Consider the following 14,103-nt stretch of genomic DNA (forward strand, 5'->3'; position numbering starts at 1 on the left):
ATATCTTACTCAGTGGCAAAACCTGGCCCTGTGGATTCTCTTAGAGAGGCGGTTCCCAGCTGGGGAGGTGGCAGCAAGTCTGGGGGAAGGAAAATAAAGGGCAGGAAGAGAAAAGAAATGGCAGTCCCTGGGAAAGGAGGCTGAGGAGCTGGACCCAGTGAAGCCCAGAACATTGCTTGGTTTTCAGGTGAGACTATATTATAAATAGGTGTGGAAAACCACAGATGCAAGGAGAGGTAGCGGGGTTTCTTCATATCGCAGTAGTGTATTAGTACTCTGTTCATGGATTTGAACCTCACTGTACTTATTTTGCTTTGCAAACACAAACCAGCAAAAAAGGTGTAGCAAGGATCTTGTAATCTAAATGAAGAGATACCTTATCGACATGCATGGCTGTAAAGCTAGGTACAAGTTAGCATATTGAATAGAAAAGCTAGCTTCTTGTATAACATAAATACATCAGGTTTCCTCATTGTTGTTAACGAAAATTCATGGTAACACAATCTGTATGGCCTCTGGGGTGTAGTAACAATTTTGATTTATAGAATATTTTCTCATGTTCTTTTATAAAAAACTCCTTTCAATAGGAGAGGGTGCTCTGGAAGGAAAAAAACCCATAAATCTCAAACTTTATTGATTAGAAAGTAGTTTTAGAAAAAGAAACTCAGATCCCTGAAGCATGATCTTGTGCTCAGTAACGTTTTTGTCCCCAAATGAATTAAATTATTTAGTCCCTTTTCTCCTAGCCAGATCAAATAGGTATGATACTTACTTTATCTCTGCAATAGATCAATTCTTTGCAATATGTATTCTCAGAGACAGGAGCTTGTAGATGGCTGTGGGGCATACAAAATTGTTTTTTTGAGATTACATTCTGTGGGGGGTGGCAGGTTATCTTTACAAATATAAGCACTGAAGTGTGCATTTCTATGGAGTCAACTGTTTAGTAGTTCCAAAATCTGCTTGAAGCCACAGAGTATGACAGATGACCACCCATGATTACATTATACATAGGTATCCAGGGTAATCACATATTTAACGTATCGATAATAAGCCTTCTGAACAGGAAGGAAGAAAAGGTCATTCACATGAGCTTCAGTCCCAGTGGATGCAATGTCCTCATTTAATGTCACCAACCTGGCAAGACATTACGCGACAATTTTGTCAGCTAAGGATAGAGAAGAGAGAATTTTTAATCACCACTGCAGTGATCAGTTCCACATTTGTTAGTCTGACCAACAAGAGGAGGTGGGCGTACAGGCGAGAGCCGTCATTGTACAGCCGTTGGAACTGACTACTGTGCTGCACAGGTGGGAGAAATCAGAATTAGAGCTATAAGAAGAATGGGAAATCGGGAGAGCAAGGTACAACATGCAGGGCGTCCTGCACTAGAAAGCGGAGCGTCTACCCTGTTTCTACAAGTAACCAGAACAAAGGTGAAAGCTGTGAATATGTACATACTCATCTAATTTCCATGTTGGAAATTTCAGCTCAGCCCATGTCTCCAACAGAGTAGTCTTTATTTCACTTTTTTTAATTTCCTCTGCTGAGAATACCAGTATTGGTGTAGCTTGTTTGCGTATGTGTTGCCAGAAAAACATGAAAGAAAAGCATGAATCAGAAGGGAACAGGAAAGGTAAAAAGCAGGGCCCTGTGCTCTCAAAGCTGAGTTGGAGGTGCTCGGTTACTGAATTTTCTGCTCTGTTTAGAAGGGGACAAAAAAGAAAGAACAGACTTGGCATTGATGCAGCCTCCGTCTGGAAGGAGTGTTGGGACGGCTGGTGCGTTAGAGATCCTGTGAATGATCACTGCTGTTCTGCCAGCTCTGAAAAGCGGGGATGAAATAAGATGCTCTTTATCTGCTAGACCAGGTTCAGCTCCCAGGCCTGAACTAGCACGCATCAAATACATTTGGCATACAGGATTCCAGGAACTACTCCTGCTTTCAGGAAGACATACAATGCTTTGTCATCAGATCCAAAGAACAGACCTTTGCTTATGCACTTTATTGTACCTGCAAGTTCATTGTGAAGATACATTTTTTACGCTGCTTGAGGTTTCCTTATTTTTGTGGAGTTCCACTTTAGCTAAGAACAGTGGCCTCAAGCAAAGTAAGCTAATTTTAAAAAAGCAAATAAATAAATTTAAGGTTGCATTAGCTCATGGTCACTGTGTTATCTTTCATTGTAATGTGTAGATGTGTGTATTTATAAATATAAACATTTATGTAGGAACTATTTAGAATAAATGAGCATTCATTAGACACTGCCTTTAGAACATGAGCATGGCTGAGCACTGGAACATGTTGCCCAGAGAGATGCGTTTTTTTCCATCTTCAAACATTTTCAGACTTCAACAGGACAAGGCCGTAAGCAATCTGATCTAGCTCCGAAGTTAACCCTGTTGAGCAGCAGGTTGGACCAGGTGGATCCCCACAGCTCCCTCCCCAGCTGAGTTTTTGTATTCATCTTTATTTCACGGTAATGCGGCATGTTAGCAAAGGAGGTGTTAACGTGGGCTTCAGCGTCCAGAGCAGCCTTTGCACCATGTTCAGCCTTCGTGAGGACCTGGAATTGTCGATGATGCAGCCGTGCATCTTCTGTATGTTGCACATCTCCTAAACAGTTTTAAACAACTGCCATCGTTGTCACCTCAAAATCTATGGCAAAACCTAAGGCCAAGTGTCTCACCTAATGCGAGTCCATCTATCCAAACCAAGGGAAAGATGGAGAGCAATGAAGCAGAATTATGTTTAACATTACTGAAAGTATTTTGTCTACGTGTAAAACATCATAGCCTTACTATCAAATGTTTCTAAAACTTTTACAGGTGGAAACAAGCTCTGTATGTCCTGCCGTGTTAGGAGAAATGTGAAATTGGTCTTTGCTAAGCAGCAGCCCAGTAATTCAGTAGGGGTGTCGCTGGCCCGGGAGCTGCTGTCGCCCATGCTTGGCTACAGCTGCATGTAGCTGTGCAGGAATAAGTTTGTCTCTGCTTAGAGGCTGGCCCAGGTTCCGGTTCTTACAGCAGGATCTGCAGGTGGTGCAAGTTGTCATACGGCCGTGAACTTTCCCAAACCCAGGAATAAACATTTTAATTACATAGGCAATGCTTACATGCTAGATAGTTAACATGTAATTCCCTTGCTTTTTTACACAGTAACTCTCCAGGGTAAAATTTTCTTAGTTAATGATAAGGGTAAAATAGATGGAAAGTTTTGGTATGGTTCTTTTTTAGTGGCATTTCAGAGTTCATCATAGGCTTGATTTATAGGTTTTCTGTATCGGAAGTGTGCTTTGCAGTCCCAGTTCTTCAGTCATCAGATCTGGGGGACATGCTGGAGCATGTCGTAGATACTTTCTGTCCCAGCTTCCTTTCGTTAGAAACCCAGCACAAGGACCAAGCGTGAAAGAGGAGAACGTGGCATGTGCTCGGGTCTCGGGCCAGTGTGGAGCTGGGATACTCCCCAGGACAGCACTGCCCTAGGAGCTGGAAAGTGCTCCCGGATCCCACAGCACAAACACAGCTCAGGAGGATCAGGCAACTGTCTCATTCTGATGCCTCAGCTTAACACAGCTGATAACGGAGGTGATGGATAATTTTGATAAGGCGTGCCATGGTTGACATCAGTGCTTTTCCTAGTAGACTCCAAAGCTCTTCCCCTCTGCCAGAAGTTTGTTTCATGTATAGTCATGCTTTCGGTTCCACCACAGCCAGAGAGATGTTGTAATGCACTCAGGTATTGCAAGACAGCTGACCAGTTCAAGTAACTTTAGCTAGTCTCTGTGGGAATAAATGCTGCAGATAAAGTCGTGGTCAGAGATGTGCAGGGTATTTTGTTTGCTGACCGCCCAGGACAGGGATGTAAGAGCATGGGAATGGCCGTATGGAGCCAGAGCAGAGGATCATCTTGCCCCGGGCTCTGCCTCTGGTAGCAGCCAGAAGTGGACACCTAGGACAGACAAACTTACTGTGCTCCTACTCCCGTCTGCTCCCAGTGCGATTTCCCACCATCTCCAGCTCAGGCACTTTCTGAACCAAATGTATTCAAATCATCTCTTATCTGTGTTTTGTTTACCCATGTGATTTTCCCATTTAATATGTGTGCTGTTTGTGTATGCTGCCAAATTCCTCCTTTCTTTCTTGACAAAAAGTATAATTTCTAGTATAACATCACCTTAAAGTACACTGATTGAAGTAACTACTGCTAATAAAAGAGTAGTACATATTTTCCTTTTATGATTGCCTTAAGTACTGCTTGGTATGTTTTAATATCTAACATTCCTAAAGCAGATGTTTGCCTTTCATGAAACATTAATTAGAATCTAAGAATCAAAGAGGAGAAAAAATACATATGTATATATGCATGTGCATCTGTTTGTGAACAGGAGACAGTAGAAACTTTGTATTAAAAAAAAAGCAGTAAGTAAATGTTTCAGAGGAAAACTTTACCAGGAGATTACACTGATATTGAAGCATATTAAAGCAAAAAAACCTGCTATGTTTTTATATAGTATGATTTCGGCGTCTCACTACTAGGTGAAGTTCTATAAACTGTAATGAAAAATAATCCATATCATATTTCTTCACAGTTTAATATGTAGTGTTTGTAAGGATACTTTCACCAATATCCTGAGTGGGAAGGTAACATTATACGAGCTATCAGAAAATGAAATTACATTGTGTAAAAAGCTACTACAAAAGAAAGTAATTGAGAGCTGGAAACTGGGAAATGTGGTTCAATTTCCCTTTTCAAAAACACACAGAAAACCCGTATCATGCCTTTTGGCGTCTGAAACTTGAAGGTCTTAACAGAAAGAGGATACTTTATCTCTAGCGAGATGAGCTCGCTGAATGAGTGGTGTGCTGCTGTGCACGTGTTCGCTCGATTCAGAAATGCGCCAGAGGAGCCAAGCAAAGGCCTTGGGACTGCAGTCGCCTCTGCTTCCGACTGCCCTTGGCAGGGAGCTGCTCTGTGAGCCGCCCAGGGTCGCTGCTGCCCTGCTTCACCCGAAGGATGACCGACAGCTGCCACGGGTCTGCGTGAGATCGACTGACGTGCTCGGGGTGAGGTGCCGTCCCACGACTGGATCCAAAGGCCAAGATTTTCAAAAATAACGCAGAAAGCTCGACTCCGATGCCCGTATTTATTCACTTAAGACCTCTAGTTTTTCTAAACATTAAGTGGCCAAAACCCATGATGTTTCTGCAGCTCAGGTTCCGTTTGAATGCCAGGCAAATGCAAGAGATCCAAGGATTTTCTTCAAGTGCTCATTACCACCTGAATGCAGACATGTTGCATTCTAGTTTTCTGCTTTTATTTCGTTTGCCTGTGCTTTTAGTTACTATGACTGAAAGGTTGGCCCAGAAACTTTGCATGTCTCATAAAGTAATGATTCACATTGCTGAATTTATACACTATTTGTGTATTTGAATATTGTGTATTTGAATATTGTATATTTATATCTTTTTTCCCTTTAAAAACAAAGAAAAACTGTAAATATCTGGATGTCCAAAATTGGCCTGAGGGTGAGATATGAATGTTTGCCTGTTGGTTCTATCCTGTACTGCCAAGGCACATTGTCGCCTCCTAAGTATTTAGCATGGTAGTATCTCCCAATTTTTGTTTTCAGCCTATCTATTTATGTGTTTATCTTTTTGCGCGTTATACACACAAGTATCACAAGAAGAAGCTTCGTTGTGGAGCAACAGGTGGACTTTTCCAGTTGTTCCTTGTGTTGATTGCTTATGTCCATGTTCTCGATTTCTTCATACAAATTCTGAATTTCCGTGGAAGATGTGGCGTTGGTGGTAATCACAGCTAGTTGCCACTGAAAGGTGCGATGACAGTCCCCTAACCCTTGGCCACAGGTTCCCATCCTCTCCCATGTATCGGTGCAGGTACTTGGCAGACTCCACTATTTAAGGAGCTAAACCAGCACGAGCAAGCAAGCTGCTCAAGTGGTTCTTTTGCAGAATTGACTTTTTGTCATTGTGGGTCCCTGAACTGCCTCACTGCAGGATCAGACAAGTGCCAGGGCTGACACAAGGGAAAGCAACTGGAGCAAGACTGTCCTGGTATTCCAGCTTAGCCAAGCCACATCCTTTGACAGCCCAGAGCCTGAGAAACGCGAGAGGACCATGGCTTGCGTTATGCCCGCCTTGTGGGGCACGCTGTGGCCTGGCAAGCCCTCACCCGGGCTGAGCGGCTGCTGCGTGGGGCTGAGCCCAGCCTGGTTCTCCTTCTCATGGTAGCCAGAGTGGAGGGGACACAGCTGATAGGTGCCTGGGTCTCACCCCAAAGTGAAGTTAGCATGTGTTTTTAGCAGCCATGGACTGTTGTTAAGGTGCAGGCATAAGTCTCTAGTTTTAACTACAAGGCCAGCTAGGGAGGAAGGTAATACAGTCTGAATGCTGTAAAGGAGAGACGTATGGTAAGGTGGGGGGGACTTTGGACACAAGCTGGTCTATACCTGTTGGCCCTGAGTCGCTGTGTCTTCCATGAGGTCTTTTGCGAGGCAGGCAGGAGACAGCCAAAAAGCCTGAGCTTATAGCGGAGGGGCTGAGGAGGCGTAAAGGTGGCAATCACAAGAACAAAACCACCACACTGGGACGCTGTTGGGGTTTGTATGGCAAAGAGCAAAGCGGCGGCTCACTGCCCATCACCGGCTCCATGCTGGCTGTGTCAGCTAGCTCTCACCCGGCTTGCTGGGACGCCGGCAGCGCCAGGAATCTCGTACTTTGGTGGCCACAGGGTGAGAGCACGTGACAGGCTTTTTGGGGGGAGCAGCCAGTGTGCAGCGACTTACCACCGCATGGCACGTTGTTGGTGTGTCACGGCACTGAACACAGTTCAAGGCTTTACTAAACATACCATGCTCCCCAGGCAGCTCTGCTCTTCATATCGCTCAGAGAACACCGGATCAGTATAAAAAGACCCGCTACGTGTGTTTTTAACAGTGTTACTGCATATGCCAAGGGCCTTTCCCAGTCTGTATGTAGAATGGAGGCAAAACACCTAGAACGTCATGGGCAGCATTCGTAGAAAGGAAGAATAATCCTTCGTTACCAGGGTTGTTACAATCCGTGTCGCGTGCAGCGAAGATCACGTTCAGCAGAACTTGATGGCCATCTACTGGCGAAGCCCCAGTCTTTGTTTTACTTGGCAGGCTTTTTTTGCATCAGAGAGACAAGCAGTTGGCCATGTGTGAGTTGCAGAGATGCATGCTTTTACTTCCAGCTGGAAATAACACAGCTGAAGGGTAAATCGCCCTAAATGCTCACACTGATTTTATTCATTTCACCCTATGAGCAGTACTGACTACAGGTGTTGCAGCTGCTTATAGAGGCAACCAGCAGTGTCCCAGGATTTCTGTTAGTGTAGTAGTTTCTACACTAATACAGAAATTGCACTGTTTTTAGAAATAACGAACCGCAAATAAATAAACATCAAACTGACAGGTCAGAACCCAGTTTTCTTCTTTGTTAATTTATCTTTCAAACTTGATGTTTCAGCAGTAATTTGATGTATCCTGCAGTTTGCCTGGGGTGATACCTGTAGTATCAGTCCTGTTGCTAAACCCCACCTTGAGCCTTAAAGGCTGCCTGAGATCTTGGCCGTTAACAGAAGAACTGACAGCTCCTCGTCACAAAACATGGGTTTGAGGACTTCTTTTATGTCTCTCTGTGTGGTTGGTGAGGGTATTTTGTAGAAATTGCTTGAGAAAGAGGAGGGTGTCCCTTCACTGCTGCATGGCCAAGGGAAAGAACATCAGCAAATCCACTGACGGTTACTGTGAGAGGGACTAACCTCAGGAAGCTCAAAAAAGCACCTCGTGCTCTTTTTATGGCTTCCTGTGGCATCTCCATTTAAAAAGATCACACAGCTTTTGTAAGGCTAACACAAAGCTGGTGGTATCAGGTAGGATCTGGCTCCTTTTCCACCGGTGAGCGTGTCTGCACTGTGGGGTCCCCCCGCACCACGGGCGTCAGAGTGGCAGAGGAGGATCACCTTTGGAGTGTGCTCTCACTTGCCAGGCGAGTCCCTTCTGCTGGCTAGTTTGTCATTTAGCCTGCAGTGCTGCGAAGGGAAGGCATGAGCTTACATTTGCCAGTTCCAGCTGACGGTAACCTTTCTCCTTGGCGTGCTGAGCAAGCGATGGCTGTGAAGCTCATGGGGGACGGTGGCAATGCACAGCACCTCCTGTGGCTTATTTGGTTATTTTCCCTGGCGTGGAATAGGTAGGATGCTTCGCCTTTTAGAAAGAGAGAGCAATCCAGTTAGGAAGCAGCAGCACTGATTGTGTGCCACCTTTGCGGCACCGCTCTATGCCACCATCTCCTGTATAAATACCTGGGAGAGCACAGAGCAGTTCCCAGCAGTGAGGTCACTTTCTTGTACGTGACAAATAGCCTTTTACGAGGTGCTGACTCTGCTCAAGGTTCATTTTATCTCAGGGCTGGAAATTGCAGCAGCATTATAAGCTTGATCTTCCTCACGTTTAAACGAGCTGTACTATCCAGGATCTGAATGCCCTGTTACAAAATAGGCTTTTAAGATGGCTCGTAAATCACATGCAGCAAAAATGATGCACAAATATTTGCTTTTAAAGATAAAGATTTTCTGGTCTTGAGCACTGGATTTTGTACCTTCAGTACTGAGCTTTAAGATTTGATTTACATGTTTGCTTTTTATTGTAGCTGGTGGGATGTTTAAAAAAAAACCTGGAGTACTAAGACCATTCTCAGTGAATCATGTAACCCAAGACTTTTATTTGCCCTGAGATGTAGATGCTTAAATGCAATTGCTAAGCTGTTTTTTTGACAGCTGAATATATCTGTATTCCTGTCACATAGTTAACGTGCCAATGTGTCTTACTCTCTTGGGGACTACTTTTTGCTAGTTAATGTTGATATTACAACCCTCTGCCCATTTCTTCCTCCATTTCAGAAATTCCATGCATGCCCATTTACACACAATATATTATAGGCAAAAATAATTAATCTGGAAGAATCTCTTTGCCTGAACGTGAAATATGAATATATATCAAGTGTTAAGAGAAAAAGAGGGCTGTCAGAAAGAGAGTACTCCATTTTTTTTTAAATAGTGCTTTAAATTAGGGTTGTACTGTAAAAATATTTAAACGAAAAGAAAAATGTGTGATTTGAACTACCAGGAATTCAAGGCTGAAAGATCTGTAATGCAGTGAATTGGAACATCAGAGAAATCACATGCTAACAGTGCAAGGTGCTTTATGCAAAGTTTTAACCCAATATAAATAGTCCTCGGCAAATTCTGGAAATCTCTAAAAGTGAAGTTTATGGCAGAACAGCTATAGCTGTAACAGCACTGGCTATTGTAACAGAAGGTTGAAGATTAGTGTTGACACAGGAGCTTCTCAGCAGATGCATCAACATCAGTGCTTTTTTGAAATGCATTTCGCAGTATCTTAGCTTCCCCAAAGGTTCGTGCTTACTTCTTTTCGTGATCAGATTCCGTTTCTTTTCCTCTGATCCATTCTCATTTGACAGTCACAAATTCTTTCAGGAGAACCGGGAACTTGCATCTCAAGAGTTTAACAGAGATGGCTGACAAATCTCTAGATCATTTACCTTCAACGTCAATAAACCCAGGAATGTGGGGGAAGTCCCAGAAACTTGATGAAGGCCAATGTTGTTCCAGTACTTAAAGCAGATAAACAGGCTGGTATAACTGTAGGTGAACGTCACTGCTGTGCGGTATAACCATAATGGGGTTGATAAGGTGATCAATTAATAATGATTTATAGCTGGGTAATATAATTAATGGAAGTCGATGAGGGTTTGGATCTTGGCATACCAGCTTGATAATAGTTTATGACACAAGTTTATCTAACGAAGGCAAGTGTTGTAGCAGGCTTTCTTCAAGTACATACTGTATTTATAAAATAAAGCAACGTGACTTCAACATCACTTTTCTATTTGCTTAAAGTTGGGATAACTTGATAGGCCTTAGGATGTTGCTGCAAATGGAGTATTTTCAATGAGCATAGGCATTTCGGTGGGGATCGTTTGCTGGCCCTGTGCTAAGAAACTTTTTTATTTTATCAGTGGTCTGAAAGGAAATAAAATTCATTGACTTGCAGGTGATAGATTGAGAATTGTTAAACAAGTAAATGGAAAAATCGCTGCTGCAGGGTGATATGGATCTCCTGGCAATCTGTATGCAAGCAAACAACAGGTGTTTGGCTGAATGCGAGGATCCATAGTCCAGATCTGGGTACTGGAAACACTTTTTGATAAAAGGTTTCAGGATTTTTATCTATTTAAACTTGTCAAAGAGAAATTATGGAGGCTATATATAAAGTTGTTTAGAAAGCAGAGTTCAGTGAGCTTGGATCTGGACACGTGTAAAACAGAAATAAAGCTCAGATAAAGTCAGGCTGCTTCATTATCGGAGCAGTATTTCAAGGATCTCTGTTTTCTCTGGCAATAAGCACTTCTAAATCAAGACTTTAATTATTTCATACTGCAAAATACACTCTAGTTCAAGCACAATTTTTTTCAAATACGTGCTGTTGACTACATTCTAGAGAAGGAAATATTTGATAAATTGTTAAGGTCAGTTGTGGCACAGTGATGTATTAGAGCTGATCTTTTGGGGCACAGGGTATATACACCATGCTCTTGCTTCATTTTTTGCTTCTGTTCTGTTTTTTAGTTCCATTTCACCATTCAGTATTGAGAGCACAAGACGTCAGAGAAGGTCCGAGTCTCCAGACTCCAGGAAGCGGCGCATCCATCGGTGTGACTTCGAGGGATGCAACAAAGTATACACAAAAAGTTCCCACCTGAAGGCTCACCGGAGGACACACACAGGTAAGACTTTTCTGGCACTGTGTACCACAGTTAAGACAAGCAGGTTCCTTTCTGCCTAATGTAGGACGTGTTGAACTCGTCATCCTACACTAAGAGCTGAAGGCCTGTACCTAACCAATGGAGATGTCTGCGGGTGCATCAGCATTGGCATTCTGGTGCAGATCGAGCATGCTTTTGAATTGAACTTCCCTGTCATCCCCACTTGGCAGCACAAGAGTGGTCTCAGCACAAACGGGACTCCTTTCAGATGAAATGAAACAGAAAAGTGGCCTCCAGGGACACACCTAACGTGCTTCAGCGAACAATGGATGATCATTGCTTGGGACCAACCAGAGCTAGTCCCTCAAGAAAAGCATATAGTGTGGACGTGGATCTTCAGCACCGTTTTTTTCACTCTACAGACCTGCTCCTATTGAGCTACTACTTGCTTTTACACATGTGGCCTTTGAATAACAGGTGCTACTAAATGCCTTCAGTTCAATGCAAGTGTAAACTCAAGAGTATTTCTTTCTGGAGGCTTTCAGAGGCACCTACCACATACTGGAGAGAGAAGTCAGTCACTTTTTGAGAATAGGTTGCACTAGGTCCGTACAGCAGAGATGCAGGAGAGGTGCCTAGATGAGCTGGGTCCCATTCATGGTGATAATAGTTAACACTTAATCAATACCTGGTGTCCTTATTAACTTTATGGACTCTTACTAGTCTACGTGACAGGCATGTGAGGGTAGCTGAAGCACTGATGTGTAATTGTTGTAATTTTATTGTGGATAAACTCAGGAGCAGCAATTGGAAGTCATCAAGAACAATTTAAAAGGAGATCGCTTGGATGGCTAGAAAGGCAGTGGACAGAATGCTCTGAATTTCAGTGCTGTTCCATACTCCACTGCTGATTTGCTTAAATTAAATTTATTGATCTCTCTGCTCTTAATGTACTTCAGTGTTCTTGTAACTCCTGGGAGAAAAGATGGTGTTTATCCAGCATGTAGCACAATGTTGTTCTTTGCTGAGAATCTGCTGGTGCTTTCTGTGGTGTGATGTACTCTAAAGAGTACGAGAGATTATTTTAAAAAATTAAGAGATCGCTTCTATATTTCAAATGAGGCCACGTCTCCATCACCCTTTCCAATATGTCTTTTGGTTGGTAGGACTTTTGTTGAGAGGAATACTGAACAAGGCTCCATCCTAATACCCCCTACTAAACCAATTTCTGTAAGGTAAGAGTCCCTCCCTTAAACAGTGGAAACATTCCGGTGATCTGGGAGGTTCATTACGTTTCCCTCTATTCTAGTTTCTTCATATCTTCCCATTAATGCTTGTGCCTTCTCCTCTCTCTTAGGTTATCATGTCTTGTCTTAATCCTTTTTTCCTCTTCCCTGTTCTTCCTGTCTCCAATGTGGTCTTTTGTGCCTATCCTTCTGATATATTTTATATACCCTTACCCTTTCACCTTGTTCTCTGTCATTCTTGTTTTATTACTTTTATCGCAATCTAACCCTACTCTGTCCCTTTCCTTCTCCCTGCCTTGATTTCTAAGTTGTTTCCCTCTTCTTGCCTGTCTCACCCTTTGAGCACTTTATGGCTGTAGCAGATTAGAAGGCAGACAACCCAGCAGCGGTATGAAATGGGTAGGATTTTTGGTTTGAATGAAAAATGCCACTTATGTGCTTGTACCACAGGGAGGTCACTCTTTTCTAGCCTGCAAGACTGGCGACCAGTGCAGGAGTATAAGCAAGTGCCGTGTAAGGAGCTGAGTTACAAAACTAGATGTGAACAACCTCAGAAATGTCACACCCAAGTTAGCCCAGAAATACAGAAGGCTTTTCTCTGCCGTGGCTTTTTAAATCACTGAGAATAACATTTGTCATGAGTTTGTAATTCATTAGTAATCTCATGGCAGACCAGCGCTTGTGGGTAACGCAGCCAAATCAGTGTTAAAGAGTCTGCACCGCTGAATCTCAGGCTGTGCACTTAGGGTGCTCAAAACTAGGAACTGAAGGCTTGAAACGGTGATGGTAATTACAGCTTTTGCAGCTCTAACTCTCCAGCAGCATGAAGGGGGTTTCTGTACCTGCTGTAATCGTAAGATCCGTCTCCTCAGCCTTGGTTTCCTGGCAGCTGAGTGTCTAGGCTATGCTATCTGTCTGGGATCTCTGGGTAGTCAGAAGAGGGATTGGCACCTCTGGGGCACGTTATTCCTTCTTCAGGTAGACCCAGGGATTGGCTTGCGACGGTGCTTCTCTTTCACTGCTGAATACAGAGGAAGCCTGAATACCTACCTGTTAGCTGGTTGAAATGAATCCCCACCCCAAAAGGCAGATGCCTGAAGTATTTTGCAGTCACGTTGGATGTTGATTTATTCCTTCAGGGATAAAATAAAAATAACATCAAATCAAAAACCTTCCTTAAGTGGTCAGTTGTTAACTGCTTTATGTTGTCATGTCTTCATGCCTGCTGCAATGTAAGAAGTAAAATGTAGTCTAGAGAGGAGGTGAGCGCTGAATTTAGCCAATGGATCCAGTGAGAAAATAAGTATTGTGCTGTTAAAATTAAATGTGTTTTACAGAACACTTCTCAGGTCTTGGTTAAGAAGTTGGTATATTCAGACTTACATGTAGCATTGGCCACGAGCATACTCTATGTATTAATCTCATCTTACATTTTTTGTCTTGGACTTTACTTTTGCTTCAGGCAAAAGAAGTTAATTATTCACGTATGACCCACAGTAATTAGCGCAGTTTTGGATAAGTATAAATGAAGTATGACAGCTATGCACGCAAGGGTGAGCAAGTTTCAGTAGGAAACTTTCTGAGAAAAGATCACAGAAACTCAGCATTGCATAATCTGGACTTTTTTTTAGGCAGGCTGATCTTGCTGACAGTTGTTTACCTAAGCAGGATGTGTTTGAGAACTATATTTTTTTTTTTCGTTTACTATATATGCATAGCCACTAAAACACGCGCAGTTGTTTGGATACAGGAGGAAAAACAATGTGGTATTTTGAACAATTTTATTGGTTGGAAAGTATACTTCTTTTAAAGTTAATGAAAAATAGAAAGAAAATATTATAGACGATAACAGTTGAATTTAATTCTCTTAGAGTGACGCCTAGTTTTTTTGAAGTATGCTATCGTCTAGCTCCCCGATACTTCTCACCAGTGTCCTCAAAACTTAGTGTGCTGGTGTGGGCATGGAGTCCACTGGGGGGCGAGCTTGAATTACGCATCGTCTCTCCAGCTAGAAAAACGG

The 14,103-nt window shown here is 42.9% G+C and overlaps 1 protein-coding gene across 11 annotated transcripts in view; it reads left to right on the plus strand.

Moving 5' to 3' along the window:
* KLF12 (KLF transcription factor 12) overlaps window positions 1-14,103 on the plus strand; it is a 247,864-nt gene that overhangs the window by 211,303 nt on the left and 22,458 nt on the right. For all 11 annotated transcript variants that reach the window (XM_087757468.1, XM_087757477.1, XM_087757479.1 and 8 more), the window contains one exon: window positions 10,700-10,857. In XM_087757468.1, the coding sequence (XP_087613594.1) occupies window positions 10,700-10,857 (158 nt within the window). The remainder of the gene's footprint in view (window positions 1-10,699; window positions 10,858-14,103) is intronic.

This window comes from Nipponia nippon, unplaced genomic scaffold (assembly GCF_047370975.1).
Source record: "Nipponia nippon isolate SJK-2023a ecotype South Korea unplaced genomic scaffold, ASM4737097v1 scaffold_2, whole genome shotgun sequence".
Classification (NCBI taxonomy): Eukaryota; Metazoa; Chordata; class Aves; order Pelecaniformes; family Threskiornithidae; genus Nipponia; species Nipponia nippon.